The 17359-nt window shown below is 37.6% G+C and overlaps 1 protein-coding gene across 1 annotated transcript in view; it reads right to left on the bottom strand.

Moving 5' to 3' along the window:
* Positions 1–12163, bottom strand: part of ttyh2l (tweety homolog 2, like) — a 29125-nt gene extending 16962 nt beyond the window's left edge. The window contains exons 1-3 of the mRNA XM_062439052.1: positions 12035–12163; positions 7741–7913; positions 2872–2983 (exon numbers count right to left, since the gene is read on the bottom strand). Coding sequence (XP_062295036.1) covers positions 2872–2983; positions 7741–7913; positions 12035–12163 — 414 coding nt within the window. The remainder of the gene's footprint in view (positions 1–2871; positions 2984–7740; positions 7914–12034) is intronic.
* Between the last annotated feature and the right edge of the window lie 5196 nt (positions 12164–17359).

Here is a 17359-nt window from a genome sequence, read left to right as displayed (position 1 = left end):
GTGTAACCACAGTTGTAAATTGGAAGCGTGCATTCTGATGTAGTGCAACTGCAATGTTTTCTCATCTGTTATTTCCTGGCAGCGATAAAAAGCTCTTAATATTGCAAGCTGTACACTAGAAATTAGACTAAAAGAAAGAATGCCTGCGAACAATCAAAAGCCCCCTTCAATAATAAAGGGAGAATGGTCCTCCTCATCAAATCTTGGCCTTTATGACACATGATGATGATCCCTTCCAGGGTGTGAGAGTGCATATTTTATGATGTGAAGAGTCTTAACATGCTATCAGTGGAACCAAACAGTTCATAGTATAAATCACTGACCTCGCAGTAGCATCGTGAAGTAAAGATTAGGTTGCTCTTGTGCCTGTTTACAAATCTGAATTCAACCCAGTGGGCAAAATACAACATTAATGTAAGGCAAACTATTAAATTGATTAATTTGAAACAAAATTAACAGAAACACACATGATAGGCTAAGGAAGGATTTAGTAAACCAATACAACAGTGGAGAAATTATTATTTCAAACTGAAGGCTAAACAAAGACTAAAGCAGCTTTAGCTTTATGGGATGGGTATCCAGCCAACTCATCAGCTCTGTAAGTAGAGAACATCATATCAAGCTGTGATTTTGCAAGTGAGAAAGCCTTTGTTTCCCTGGGGGAACATTAATGTTGCTCATGCAGTCATAGCATACATCATGCAACAGGATTTAATCAATACCCAGATACCACAGAGGAAGTCAGCTGCAGCGATGCAATATCATCAAAGTTGAATCCTATTTACTTCCTACAGCACAAGGAAAGCACTGTATTGCAAACTACAGTCAATTTCCAGGATATTATCAACAACACTGTGGCTTATGGTGCAGTGGTTAGCACTGTTGCCTAACAACAAGAGGACTCTGGGTTTGAACCCACCAGCCAGCTGGGGTCCTTGTGTGTGGAGACTCCAATATGCCTGTGTGGATTTTCTCTGGGTACTCCAGCTTCCTCCCACAGACTAATTATGCAGGTTCTATATATATAGTACATATAACAAAATACAGCCTCTAAAATGACCAAAGTTGAACACCTCTCTCAGACAGTTTCAACAAAAAACAAAACAAAAGACACTTCAACAGTCATTAAGGTAGGAATTATTGCAAGGTTGTCATATTAGACTACATTAGCTTTAGCTAGGTGTACCTAATGGCATTTGAGTAAGTATTACTTTATCCATCATGACCCAAAATGTTGTATCATACAAACAAATAGACGAGCTATAAATGGATTAAATGTAAATCTGTTCTCCCTTCAGTAAGCAGTATTCAGAATACACAATGAAAGAATGCGCACAAAGCTGTTTGTGTCCACATATTAATACAATATGCATGCATACAATATGAAGCCTTCAAATGTGTGACACTGATGTGGACACACACACACCCCCACAAATACACATGCACATGCACATGCACACATACAGTACAGATAGTAAGAGTGAGAGAAATGGAAAGAGGAGAGGCTTAACATCCATTAATGCACTGCAGATGGGAGTTAATCCTCTTCTTCCTCTTTGTGATTATTGCTTCTTGCAGGGCCTTGTTCTGACTCTCTTGCTCTCCTTCCTCTTTCCTATCCCTCCTCCCTCTACAGTAAGCCTCCCAAATAACTTCCCTGAATGCAGGTCAGGAGTTCTATAGAAATAATCCCTATTTACAAACCCCAAGGCAACAGTCGCCTCAGTTCCTTCACTGTGACAAAAAGCAGATGCAGACCCCCTGCAGTGATGTGCTGCTACTGAGACAGATGCACACCCCATTAATGGGGGAGAAGCTCTGGTGTATAGCAGCTGTAAATCAGTATTTCCAAGTAGAATGAGACAGTAAGCCATCAATCTCTGAATTCATTGCCCATCTATCTGTCGATGATTTAGCCTTTGGGGACAATGTCCAATATTTCTAGGGTTCCAGTGTAGCAAGCAGATACAAGTATATACAGCTGTAGCCACAGCCCAAACATAGAGTATCTACACGACGCACCCACTTTACTACATGGCACATCCACTTGGTTAGGTTGAGGTATGAGGAGGGGGATGCTTGGAAGGGTGTGTCTGTAACATGTCGTTAGGTTGACAATATCGGGGATGGGGTGTTATGTAGTAAAGTGGATGTGTCATGTAGGTTTAGGGCAAATCTGCAAGATGGTAGCTAGATTCTTTTCAGTAGTTATCTGGATAATGGATATCTGGGCCAAGACTTCCTCTTCCATGCCTTGGTCATGGTTTACAGTCTGATTAGCAACTTGAAACAGTCCAGATGACATTTCGCCTAGTCTATATACACAGATGTATGCATATGAATGCAGATAACTTAAGCTAATAAAAAGCTAAATCGTTGTCAGACGATAGCAGATGTTTTCCTAGATTGCATTTTGGCCTCTTTTGCTCTCCCCACGGACTGTTTACCTGCATGCAATCAAAGGCTATTGGTCAATGCTAGTCAGACTGCAAACAGAAACCAAAACATTTCTGGTACTAAAATCTTGTCCTGTTGCCTACAATGTCTGCTTTCATATGCAGATACCTGTTTATAAAGATTAGAAAGCCATGAACAGATCCTACTTAGTGTCATCATGGCTAATTAAAATAACTAGTAACTGAAAAAAGCCACAGCATAGGAAGCATAGGACTAGCAGTTAGTAATATAAAAAAAGGAATTTTCATATTTCTTACAGCTCTGACACATTTATCGCTTGGTCAACTCACACTGATTCAACTGCAAAATTGTTGAATTAATTAAAGTCATAGAAATAATTTAAGTGATTCATGTTTTGAATGGTGATATCATTTGAATACTAGAATTGAGTAGTGGTTGGCATGCTCCTCTCACCAGATTGTTGATTCCACCTAATGTTCGATTGGCATTGTAGAGTGAGTAGGTCAGCTGGTACACACCATCGTTGGTCTCACTGTTTCCATAGAAACCAACTCCTACAGCAGAACTGTGAAAAGGAGAGATTCAGATCAAATAAACAAATAAATCAACATAATTAATTCTCTGTTTGTTTCATTGTGTTACTTTATTTATTATGGACTGCAAGAGGTTGTTAGAGGACAAAGAAGACAAAGAACTGACAAAAGGGACATTGAGGCTTTAGGAGGAATCATTCCAATAAATGCCTTTCTAATAATTTTCCAATTTTAGTCTTAAATATTATTATTGTTGTACATGAATACAACTAAAACATTCTACTGGCAACTGAAAATATTTTTAACAATCAAAATAAAAAAGGCCCCTTTGATTAGACACACACCAAGTTTAAAAAAAGAAAAAGAATGTATGTTTTGTTTATAGAAATAAAATATACATTAAAAAAAGATTATGAGTCATTTTCATCATATTCTTGTATTTACAGGATTTTTTCATGAAGATCAGGTCCTGGTTAAACTTTTGCACCCTCTGATGTGTTAAATATGTAATTTCTATATTTGTCTTATTTCTTCCTATATGAGATCATCCTCTATATCTACCTACAGCAGCATCTTTGAATTTCTTCTTCCACTCATGTGTAAAACCACATCCGAATTCTGTTTGACGTCTGAAACATATTCCAGTGGAATACACAAGATCCCTATTTCAACCCTTCCTGCAGCCCGAGACTGTGCCCAAGCTTCTGTAATAGGGAGGATTAGTGTCCTAAACCTCACAGTCAGTGTACCCTACAGTATCAGCTGACACTGATATGAGCAATGACACAGTTTAACTATACTTGATTTCTTTGAGGTCATTCTACACAAAGGTCACAGGTTAGCAACACTTTTGACGACATTTAGGAGCAATTTCCATAGGAAAGCTCATCAATCATGCTTGCGACAGCAGATCACAATATTTTTGTTGTTTCTGGACACACACACACACACGCACAGAGACGAGGGGAACTTAATCCTAGTTTACTTTTACAGTGACTCATATGTAAAGGACTTCTAACACCATTGGTGCTACAAAACCACAAAAGTCTTTACACAAACAGCCAGGTAGCCATGTGGCCAGGTTAACGTTTTCAACCCCGCAGTGAGACAAAGACAATGAAGGAAGTTAGCTAAGTGCACAGAAGGGATGTGGAGTCTTGTGTTATTTTAGAATGTCATACATCCTGACATGGTGTGTGTGATATGTCACTGTGAATGTGTATGTGCCACTGTGTGTGTGTGTGTGTGTGTGTGTGTGTGTGTGTGTGTGTTTTGTGTGTGTGTTTGTGTCTGCAAGCACCCTGCAACCTTGTAAGAATAATGAAAACCGCTGTCTGTCTCCTCCATTAAACTAGTTCCCTCTGGTTATGATTTGGGGCACTTGGGGCATATCCAGTATAATTCAGGCAGAGCATATATATATATATATATATATATATATATATATATATATATATATATATATATATATATATATATATATATATATACTGTATATATATGTGTGTGTGCGTGTGTGTGTGTGTGTGTGTGCGTGTGTGTGTGTGTGCACAATTACGGTAATCCTTTCAAATTAAACTGAGTGGATGTGGTTATGAAAGTTACTCAATTCAGCTAGTTAAAGGAAACTGAACAATCTTGCTTCTCCCTTGTCAAGATTTTTGTGCTCCAGTTGCTCCATGGTGGTTTGGGCAATGAGCTCTTCATTAACCTTGTAGTTTATGGGGCTAGAGGAGTGAGTTGAAGTGAGTTCAATTTTGGCATTGAAAATAAAATTTGACATTGAAAACAAAACCTGAACTGAAAGAGGAAACATTGACTCATCATCAGATCAGTCTTTATTACATTTTGTATTATTGTATTAAGCATCCTTCCGTCCTTGGAAGTTTGTACTCCTGGGTTGAACATGCCATGTCGTTAACACCTGACTGTATTGTGACAAAATAATGTCAGCTCAGAGCTCCACTAACACTTTTCTTCTACCAAAAGAATAACCTCATTGACAAAGAGATGCAGTGCACTATGTTATTCAGTTTCTAATGTAGCTCTAATAAAAATCCAAACTTAATGTAGCTTAATTAAATAAAGAAAACGTAATAAAGACTGATCTGTTCATCTTAATACATTTATATTTATTGAAACATGGTGACATCTATACACATAGAGTCCTAGAGGCAGCACTATTGTTCTGTCCAGGAACATAGACCAACATTTATCTTTCAAAAGCAAATATATATCTGAATGCTGTGAAGACTTTAGAGCCAATAAAAAATTACCAAAGCATTGCACAGAGCCTGCGTCTACGAAACGTAGCTGCAGATTTACAAATCTAAATCTAAATGGTTACGTTTTCACATGAAAATACTTTAAAATAAAGGGATGTATTAACAGTCTTTGAGTTAAAATTACAAGTCTGGCTCAAAATGTCTGCCATGATGCCATCGCTCTTGAATAGCTTCATCAGATCACAAGGTACGCTGTCATGTAGGCACAGCAAGGGTCCTCCTCTATAGCAAAACGCTGACAGAAAGTTGAAATTGAAAATCAGTGACACTGAGAAACAGCAAAACAAAAAACAACAACAACAAAAAACGACAGCTTAAAAAAAGAGTTGAAAAAAGACAGACTGATGTTTGATGTTGAAAAACACATGATAATGCAATAAAAAAAAAAGTTTAAATAAAATAAGTCTGCAAGATTGAAATGTCTGTGTTTTATTTTTTCCTATACAAGTGCTCCAATGCCAGTGTTTTTTTTTTCAGTTAAGGTTTTGTTTTCAATGCCAAAGTTTATTTTTGATGCCAAAATTTTACTGTGACTGTTCTAGCCCCATAGCATGTTAGCCTCCTGGGAAGCATCAGTCTTTGTGTGGCTGAGCAGGAGCAGCAGCTTGCGATGTTAAAAGAAACCAACACAATAAACAATAGGAGAAGCACATATGTGCACTCCAGGATGCTCAGTATGGTGTATTTGCTCCTCCGAGGATCGCTTCACATACTGCGTGACGACTGAATCATTGTACCTTAGTATGCAAATCATGTGATATAAACAAACAGCCACATTCATTAACAAGTAATAACAGATAAATGCCTTGATTCTGTAGAGACCATTGTACTACTCTTGTACTAAACTGAACCAGGGCTGACAGAGAATTCATTTTTTGTATTATTATTATTAGATTCGTTTTGTTTTCTGTGTTAGTTACTTTAATTTAACTCATTCATTCTCCTAGGGTCAACATAATAATCAAGATAGGTGCAACAGCTCCCCCTTTGTATTCAAGTTTTGCAGCTCCACTGAAATGTAATTTTATCTAATAAAAATCTCATGATCCAACAGAATAGAGGACAAACACATTAGTGCCATATTATAAAAGAATTTCCATTTTATATGCATCTCTTTGTGTTTCTGTACAAGCCGTCTTTGTTCCAGTCCAGCTTCAAAAGCATCAGAAATATGTAACAAGAACAGAGCTGAAACTGTTGCTGCTAAAACTTACTATCAATAGCAATGTCAATTTATGATCACATAAGGTTAAACATGAAAAATGTCACCAGGATTACTTCACATTTTGAAAAAACAGAACTATACAAAAGTATCAGTAAGTTATATTAGAGGCAGGACAACTGTAGTTTTAAACCACAAAACTTAATCCATAATAAAAACAATGTCTCTTCATCTTCACATTAATTTATGACTAAATTATTTAATAGGATGTCGCATGTGGTATTTTATATGTAAAAATAAATGTATTATAATCCATAGCAACAGGCTTGTACAGAGAGAAAGATTAGAGGTCTGGAAAGGAAAGAGATAACAGAGCTGCTTTGCTAAACAGCATCATGCCCAGTCACTTAGCATTAACACAGGTCTTGTGTGCTGTACCAGTGGCTTGTGTATGGACACAGGAAGGTAACAAAGTTAAAACCCAACACTTGGATAAATGTCACAAGTTTAAGCAGATCTGTACATAAATTCAATCAAGCCCTTTGGATGACTCATTTGTTCTCTTTCATTTCTGCCTAGATGATTCTTGTCAAAGTGTATGAAACCATATTAAAAAGTACCATTATGTATAGGAATGTAGCTCTGTAAGTCTTGTGGACTGTCCCTGTCCATTAATGCTTGCATAAACTGTCTATCCCAAGTACAGTACAGTGCTAATCAACACAGCTTGACTAGCAGTTAATCACTCTCAATGAAGCTAATTGCAATAGACAATATAATGTAAAAGTATACTATTTAGATGTCAGCGTAAGGCTGCAGCATGATGGTTTGGTGGATATTCAAAATGGACCTTCTAATTTGACAGTGAGCAATCAGCTGTCAACGCTTTGGTGGGTAAAGTCAGCTGAGCAGTCAGCTGAGGGATTTAGCAGTCTGGTCACCTATTCCTATGCTGATCCGGGCCCAGTGGTGATGTGGCCTGTCAGAAATATGCCAGCCACACGGGTCTCATGTGTAAAAAAATTTTTTAAACTACCTTCTTTTTGAGCAGGAAGTGGAGCTGCACATTAGCATCCTTTGTTATAGCCTGCAAAACTGTCAACTTGTGTGCCTGATCTGAGAAAACTAACAAATCTGACATATGCTAAAACTGTGTGTGGTATAAACAACAGATGGAGGCAAGTCATTTGACTCATATTAGCTTTGAGTGTAATTTCTTTTGACATTCTGATGCTTTGCTGAAGAAAACCACCTCATGAATCGTCTGGATGAACTTTTTTTCATAGTTTTTTCCCCTTGTATACCCGTAGTGGATCACCATTATTTTACCATTCAGACTCACCATATGATAAGACCTGTGATGACGGCAGCCCAGGTTACACAGCAGGTATCAGGTTTTTTGGTGTCATCATCCTCCTCCTTGCGGCAGCAACACAGGCAGACCAGGTAAACTGCCAGAACCAGCAGACTCAGACCCAGACCCACTGCACCAACACATGCTAGAAATATCAGAGACTGAGGCAGGAGAATGGAGAGAGAAAGAAGAAAATACCATCAGTTGAAGTCAAGATGTCAATTTATGTTGTTAAACTTGTCTACCAAGGACCTTTCAACAGATTATAGCTGCAAATAGTCAGGGGCAGAGCAGATTTTAACATTAGGCAAAGTAATAAAATATATGTATATATTTACTCAAGTGAGTATAGTTATTAACATTTTCCTGTTGCATAGAAAAACCTAATTCTACAAAAAGAGTGTCAACTAGTAGCTTATTAGAAAAAAAAATAACTGTTAGGACAAAGAGAGAGAGAAAGTTTTCATGTGTTATGTTACATGTTATTTGTATTACTTCTTAGACTTTAATATTTCAATTTTAACAGTATACTTTTAACTGTATACTTCCACTCTTCTACTAGGGTGATTCAGTTACTTCTATTTCATTGGGAAACACTGCAGTTGTCATTCTACTGCATTTATCTAACAGTTTAAAACTGGTTACTTTGAAGATTGAGATTCTACACACAAAAATATCTGATCAACAAAATAAAATATTATGTGATATATATTTAATTATACAGAAGTATATATCTCATTTAAAATGGGCTCCGCCTTCAATAGATGTTAAGTAAATGTAGGTAATTTGTGCTAATAATACTTATGCAGTTTTGCTTAGGTACATTTTTGGATGCAAGGCTTTTACTTTGAACAGAGTATAGTTTGTGTGATATTAATAGTTTAAAGTTTTGTGAATTTTGTCTACCACTGCCAATATCAATATTCTCAGTTATAGAGAGGATAAAAAAAATGGATGAAGGAGGCCCCATGACTGATTTTACCTGGGGCCCTAAAATAACTAAATCCGCCCCTGCAAATAGTTTTGAAGAGGCACACTGCCGTCATGTGTGGTCTTAAGGTGTCAGATCGGGTGACCCGAACACCTGAGAGGTTGACAGCCTGAGTGAAAACATCCCACCAGTATCAAACAACACTCAAGTGTAAAGATATTCAGTCAGTGTTTAGTGTGTTGCTACCTCATCCATTGATTACTATTGTCCCCGCTGACTGCAGCCCACCGTAAAGTGCATAGAAACATAGAAATTGGTGGGTTTGGGCGCAAAGACGGTCCACAGAGTAGCTTTATTTTCTGCCAAGTGGCAGAGCAGATCTTGGACTGTGACAAATAGGAAAACAGAAATGATCCAAGGCTGTGGGGAGGGGAGCATCATGTGACACAACGGCTTTCATTCAGTCTTGTGATTTCTGAGTGTACAAAATATTTCAAGCCTGAGGGATGGATAGAAACAAGAGAACACTGACATACAGAAAGGAGAGGAAATACTGTATTGAGGTAGTTTATATGTTACATGAAACACTATTTCAGACTATTTCATGATAAATCCCCACAGGCCTTCAGTGTTTTTTTGTTTTTTCTGCAAAGTAGTTTCTTTTATCTCTATGGCAAGTTAAGAGGTACAAAATGGGCACTATGCTCCAAGACAGAGAGAAATGCATAGTTTATTTGGCTAGTGTGTGAGTGATTATGCTGGGGGATTGATTGAATAACACCACTTTTTCTTTCCAGGAGCCACATATATTTTATTGATCAAACTTGCTAGCATTTTTCTGTAGCTTATTCCACACTGCAAAGCTGTATAAAGGTAGTAGACACATCAATTGATCTGTTTCTCTTTACAGCAGTATCATAAAACAAACCTCGCAACCATTTACAGACACAACACTTTCTGCATAGTCTCAGTATTGGAACCAAAAGATCCAAATGGGGGCAACCCATAGTGTTTATCATTACTACAGCAGGAACATTTAATTCAGTGGGTTCAAACTCAATACATGGAACTTTTAGGTGGTTCGAAGACAATCGAGAGAAAAGCATGACCTTGGTTTTACTCGCAAATAATTTGCTTTTTTCCACAAATTCAGAAAGTCTGGGTCTGGCTGACAACGCAGAGCTTTTCCTTCACTACAACATCTATGACTGATTATTCAATTTGGATGACATTGACACTGTGACTGAATTTAAATTACATCCTTTTGTATATTCTAACAAAGTCCTTCATTGTTCAAACTCTGTTTCAAGTTTTGTCATGCTGAGTCCAATTTGTTCTTAGTGTCACAAATTAGATAGGTTAGAAATTAGTTTATTAGTTAATTTGATCATCATACTTTCAACCTGGGGAGGGATAGCCTTAAAACAATGTCAAAGATGTACGCCAATCATGCCCAAATGAGAATATAAATGTAGCTGCATAAACAACTGATATAGCTGATGTAACCTCAAAAACCAAGGATTAGCAAATGATTGGTTTTTGAGGGCACTGTTGAGTGACTTTGTGTAGAGTACAATGGTTTCAACTCTGGTTAGATTTTCTGTCACTATAGCTCAGTTCAGGCTCTTCAGAGGCATAATGCTGCTAGTTCCACTCTCCCCTCACTAATTTTCCACTCCATTGTTTTGTAATTAGACATGCAGGCACTTCAATTTCCACTGTCTGCAGTGCCATAACAAGGCAAAGGATGCATGAGAGGGAGGCAGAAAGAGAGACAGAAAACAGCAACAGCATCTTCACTTACTGACCAGAAGGTCATTGATCATTTATCTTCCCAAAAGGATGCTTGTATGAAGTAGGCCTAAATGTGAAGGCCTGTCTAATTAAATTAAACAGTACACAGCAAGCTTCAGGAAATGTGTCTATAGCATTGTGGACTTTCCACTTTTCTCAGAAGGCAACAGATGTGTCAGCATGTCAATTGAAGAACAGGAGTTATTTTCAGGCTTGAGAGGCTGTGTAAGTCCTACAGTTTAGGGTCTGTGACGCCTACATGGTACTCTTCACTTCTCACTGACAGGTGCTCAGCAGAGCCAGTGTCACACTGCTGGGGTTCAATGACCCTGATGGACCTTGACACAAGAAGAGAAAGGTACAGTGGAGGACACAAGTCAGGTAGGGAGGTTTTCCTAATAGCTTCTGTATTCATAGATGACCTAGGGCAAAAGGAGATTGCAATGCCATATGGTTATGCTCTTACACAAACTTACACACACACACACACACACACACACACACACACACACACACACACACACACACACACATACACACACACACACACACACACACACACACACATACACACACACACACACACACACACACACACACACACATACTCACACTATAAATGTATTATTATATATAAGTTGTATTTCTCAGGGACTGTCAGGGACTATATCCATGAAAATCATGTATGTAACAAATCTCATGCAGCCTATTTTACCCATAATTACTCACAGTCAGTCCCCATCACTAAACATGCCAATTTGGGGAATTTGCCTAGCATTAATATTCCCATGTTAATGTATTCTGGGTAAATTAAAATACATTATTTGAAAAAAAGGATATTTTGACAATTTTGCCATATAATTGAATTTCACTTAAAAGACATCCAAGGATAGGGGCAAAATCATATTATCATTCATATTATCCTACTGTAGAATATGTAGTAATATAAAATTAATGGTTTCTTTTCTTTTTTAAATAATTTTATATATTTATTTTTTTTAGCTCACTATTATGGACACTTTTGGAGACTACATGAATGTATAATTACACAGTTGGGGGGATATACAGAACAGGATTAATTTGACTTTTAAAGAGTAATGAGGAATACAGCTTGGAGGGAAAAACCCAAAAAACTCAAAAGAACTTATCTTTCAAAGTGTGAATACATAAATATAGGCCTTTACAGTACGTACATACACACATACATGCATACAATAGCTGTTTACCACATGGGATAAGTAATAAGCATGGTGCTTAATACAGGTCATGTGTAGTCATGTGAGAGCTGCCGTATGTGCTACTTCTCTCTGACATTGGGACCAAGACTTGCATCACTGAAGTGAGCTACACTGATGCATCACATAAGAATTCGATAACAAACGTAGCTTTTAACACTCAACACAACTTTGCACAATCTTCCTCAATCTTTTCGTTTAAATTCATATTCAAACTTTTTTTTAATTACTTTGTAAAGTCGGTGGTCTGAAACAGCACTAATGTTCTGGTGAGATTCTTAGGAAACTACGTGCGCTTTTACGCACAAGTGCAGTTACCAACCTGCTGATAGCTCGCCTCCTCCGGTTTAAAAGTGTTGTCCACCGTCTGGAAAAAGAAATTGAAGTGAGGGAAATTGTGCAGCCAGTATGTCCACCACGGAGCAACGTAATCAAGCCTGGCAGTGGCCATCCCTGCTTGAAAAGTCCACCGAACCTGACGGCACGCTTCCCTTTGAGACCGTGACACTATGATAATCCCAGGTTTTGCGAAATGTTAAAAAAAAAAAAGAAAGAAAGAAAGAAAAATACAAAGAAAAAAATAAAAAATAAACGCGACCTTACTATGTTACAATGAGCGCAAAATATTAAAGAGGAAGTTCTTCTTTTGCCATTTCACTTTCAGAACAAGGCTCACCGTTATTGTTTCCCACTCCGGCTCCCATAGTTCTATGTAAACTGCTGAGTTGCGCTACTACTAAAATAATATACAGCTTCTAGCGGGCCAAGCCAGAGACTAGGGAGCGACGAAACCTGCCTCCTTTAATAGAGAAGGCGTGACAACCACTTTTCAGCCAAGTGGGCCAGGCTACGACTTTAACTTAATAAAAGTAAACAATGAATGGCCCCTGAACTGGACAAAAAATGAGGAAAACGTTCTTAACGAATTTGCAAAATGGAAAATGCACATGAAACACCGAAAAACCCTTCTGATCATACATAACTCTGTAGGAATATGACAGTAGCGCGTACCCACCTCTCCACATTTTAATGATGATGATGAATGATTTTTGTGTGTTTGTTCTTGTTATTTTCTCCCCCGAGGAAACTCACATCTGGACTGCACAATATAAATAAGAAACAGGGAAAAATTCAAAAATATATGGCCTCAACGCATAGCTGCTGCTTTGGTTTATAGAGCCAATGGTACAGTATGCAGTCAGTGCACTATTTATGACTTCTGTTGTTAATGTCTGACCTCTTGTGGACAACGAGGCACACTGAGGTGAACAGTGGTGTACATGGTATGCTTCATCCATTGGTACAGTTGGCTTCTGCTGCTTGATGACTTCTTTCACAAATGCAGGCTGCCTTTACACCTGTATTAGAATGACTTACTGTAACACATGTACAGGGACTTGTTCTGGTAGAGAAACACATTTCAACCAACTTATTTACAAGTGCAGGCACTATTGCATATGAATAAAATGATCTTATGTATGTATGTGTGTGTGTGTATGTGTGTGTGTGTGTGTGTGTGTGTGTGTGTGTGTGTGTGTGTGTGTGTGTGTGTGTGTGTGTGTGTGTGTGTGTGTGTGTGTGTGTGTGTGTGTGTGTGTGTGTGCGTATGTGTGCGTGAGTGCAATTCAGTAAACTACTAAAGCACAAAAGTAAACATGTATCACTGTGTGACTTCATGCACCATAGCTTTCAATAGCGGTAGTGACTCTAGTGCATCACAATAAAGTGTTACTGAGTAGGATGGCATATGTGGAGGAAGGCTTGGGAAACCTTGGGGAAAATACCAAGGCTTTTAGAAACGTTAAAATAACCCACCAAAAAACAGCAATTAGAAGAGGTACTTATACGTTGAGCGAAGTGACAATTCCTGAGAAGAGCCTGCTGATGGGGAAAATTGACACCATTGCTAATGCGTTGGTATCTTTGAACAAGGCAGACTAGCTTGATAATGTAAACTCTGGTATTATGGATGGCAACCGACAATGCAATGGAAAAGGAATGCTAATACAATGTTTACCAAACAAAAGTCAATTTGATAATGCCATACATATTTGAATTTTGAAATCAGGACTTTCACACAACACCATACTACACTCTCTTGTGGTCAAATTCCTGGAAACATTTGAATGCCTGTATTTTGATCTGGGAAAGCCTACTTTAAGTGAGCATGTACAAAGTCTGCACAAAGCCAGTGATCAAGGCAGAAAATGTTTGAAAAAGATGTATTATTCCAGAACTTCTGAATTTGTTTAATAAATGGTTTCTATCTTTGTTTAACCATATTGAGATTCAAAATTGTATTTACAACAGAGACCTGGCCAAGACAGCAGATTCAGCATCTAATTACAGAGAGACCACCACAATATGTAATGTTATCATTCAGTGATGTAAACAGCAAGCCTTATGAAATCAACAGAATAAAATTAAAGTCAATCGGCATAAAGGACTCCACTAGCAGATTAAACAAAATATGAAAATATGTCATATGCATTTTGCCCTGAGGAAGTTTTGTTTTATCTATGTGGAGTGCAGAGTGGTTTGCTTGCAAGCTAAACCATCGTGATATTATATGGCTACAGCTGGAATTATTTAGATGCTTTGATGCACCTCCACGGCCAGATAACCTAGAGTGTGTGCTCTGAGTCTGAATACTCTGAGTAAGTGACACTTGAAATACACTGTATGAATATGAATTCTGACTGTGCTCTGCATTTACAATTACATTTACAATTTGGTGCCAGAAAACTCTCCGGTGATTGCAGTGCCAATCATTCTCTGTGTTTGAACCGAGGGACCGATGTGAAAAAGGAGTAGCATGAATAAAAGCACCTGTCTGTATGCCTTTAATTTAGACATGTATCATGCCTCCCTGCCTGCTGTCAATTTATTCTTTTTATCTCAGTGCAGACCAAACATGTCATGCCAACAAATCACATTAATGCCAGTTTGAGCTTGCACCTTGAGAATGTACGGAGTTTATCCACAAAGCTCTCTTAATGCCTATTTTAGTTCACGTTCTGAGTCTTCTTAATCAAACTCAGCTATGAGTGTAATTTAGTAAAATATGTGTCTAAAATACTGTACCAACACTACTGGGGTTTAGCTCCAGCCGAGGATTCATTATGAATGTATGCAACTGTGGCAGCTTAAAGTGCTACAAAAGCAACCACAGAATGTAAATGGTCAAATGGTCATTGAACGCTTCCATGCACAGACAATGAAGTTAAACCATTAGGTGGCAGCCCAGCACTTTTATGAACAACTGAGAACCTCAGTTTCTACATTTTATAGTGGTGTCCTCTGGTTGTGCATCTGTGAAGAAGAAAATCTCAACCCATCCTTTGTGCATAACACCATCCATAAAGTAATGAACTGTGTCTTATTGATCAGATCCACTGCTATCTTGGGACTATCATTGAAAGTAGTCTTTGACAAACAAGAAGATCATTAAAAATAGAAGGTAAAAAATAGGCACCTAATAAAATAGGTATGAATAAATGAAAATGTTATACATAATAGTTGGTGAATGTTAAGATCACTGGCCAATATGGGCACTGATGTTACATGATATCAAAGATGACTTTGAAGTCAAGTAACTTAGACTGCACATTGAAACTAACAGTGGGTAGTGAAGGAATAAAGTCATATACACCTTATTGTAATGTTGTACAGAACACCAGAAACCAGCTGAATTTCAAATTGTGGATCAAATATTCCTTACGGAGGAGGTGATACTCCAACCTTGACTTCTGTGAGCAGCCATGTTTAACCTGGAGCTGACTGGCACTGCCTTGAGAATAATGTCACACCCCTCAGTTGAATTACAGAAAAGTAAAAATCGACTTTCCAATAAACCTGCTTTTTTCATAAAACCTTTCAAGATGCCTAGTGTGTAGTGTAAGAAATGTATGAGATACCTTGACACTTCCTGTGCGCAGTGGGTTACAGAGGCTATTTCTATGTAAAAAAAAAAAACCAACCACTACAGAGTCCTTGTAGTTATATAGTTGTTTCTTCTTTCTCATCATGTGCCCGAGTGTACTCAACAAGCGCTGAATTTACCTCCTGATTGACTGTCTCCATAACAATCACAAGGATGATTGGTTCATTTAAAAGTGTTTTGAAGAGACTCGTGTCCTATCTTCTGCTTCTTTTACGGCTACTTCCAAGCCATAACAGTTACTGCTCAGTGGAATGTGGATATGTGTTGTATTGGACTTTTCCTCCTTCATGGTTATTGCTTTTTTGGATTTGTGACTCAAATCCGCTTGCTCTATTTTGAGTGATTTATACATATGAATGAAGATTTATGCCTGAGAGCTCAATGTGCCGGTATTATCCAATCAAACTGGGTTGCTCAGTGGCTCCTGAGATTGCATTAAAGTGTAATATCAATGCAGCAATCCTTGGGATATTGCCACTTTGAAATGTACCCAGGGTCCCCCTGATGCTATAGCCGCATGCCATGATCAAGGAGATTTGTCTATTTTTAGGTAATGTTTCATGTAGGAGATTGCTTTGTTAAATTAATGAAAAGTTGCCCACAATGTTTAATTTATTTTATGAGTGATTGGATAGAGACAAGAATGAAATGTCACAGCAATGCAGGTGACCTAGAAATAAATAAATAAAAGAATGGGGAATAACTACAATCTGTCTCTGTCTGTACTGTAAATTAAATAGAGCAGAGTTTCTAGACATCATTCCGTAGGAGTCTCTACATTGCAAAACCAAAATTTAAACTAAGGTTCCAATGGCTTGCAAAATTGCAGTTATTATTTGTGGACATGGACAGCTATTTCCAAATTGTAACAAAATGAAAATAGTTTAGCAAGCAGTCCATGTAGGGAATCTGTGCTGACGCTGAGTTTGAACACTTATGAGCCATCTGCCTTCAGAGTATTAGAAGGCAAAACTAAACTTTCAGGAAGAGAAGAGGTAAATGCTTCAGGAGTATTACAGCACACCAAAGTGCTCTTCCTTTAGCAAAATGTCATGTGCTGATGAAAGCCAAACTGTGGTCAAATCATATCTAGACGTTTCTCTATATTGTTTTATTCAGATAAACTCATAGCAAACATTGCTTCTGTGAAATTGCCATGAGTAATCATATAACTATTTATGATTAAAAATGACAGTGCTTTGGTAATAACAATACTGATTCAATGCACTTAATATCCTCACAATTTCAAATTATGCCAAGCAAACTGATAATTGCTTAAAAAATTATAGAGGACAAACCACAAGGTGAAAGCAGGATGTATAATAAAGATATAGATATATAGATATAAGATATAATGTCTCTTCAGGAACTACATGACAAACAGATTTGAACAGTCAATTCACACAAGGCACAGACAAACAAAAATATAATTAAAAACAGAAAAACAAATAGATGAAAATGAATCAAAAGTTTTTACATTATGAGGATCTTTGGTGAATATTAAGATCACCAGCCAATATTGCCCATAAAGGTTCTACAAATGACACTGACTTTTAAAAAAATAACATCTCGACTCTTCCAAGTGTACATTGTTTAGTTCCTTAAGCCACATTTCAACAGTGGGCACAGCCTCCTCTTTCCATAACTGAAGCATGAGTTTTTTTTGCTAATGCCATAGTAAAACTGCCTGGCCTTATTCAACAT

Source organism: Scomber scombrus, chromosome 18, assembly GCF_963691925.1.
Source record: "Scomber scombrus chromosome 18, fScoSco1.1, whole genome shotgun sequence".
Taxonomy (NCBI): Eukaryota; Metazoa; Chordata; class Actinopteri; order Scombriformes; family Scombridae; genus Scomber; species Scomber scombrus.
This window is presented reverse-complemented; position numbering and strand designations above follow the sequence as displayed.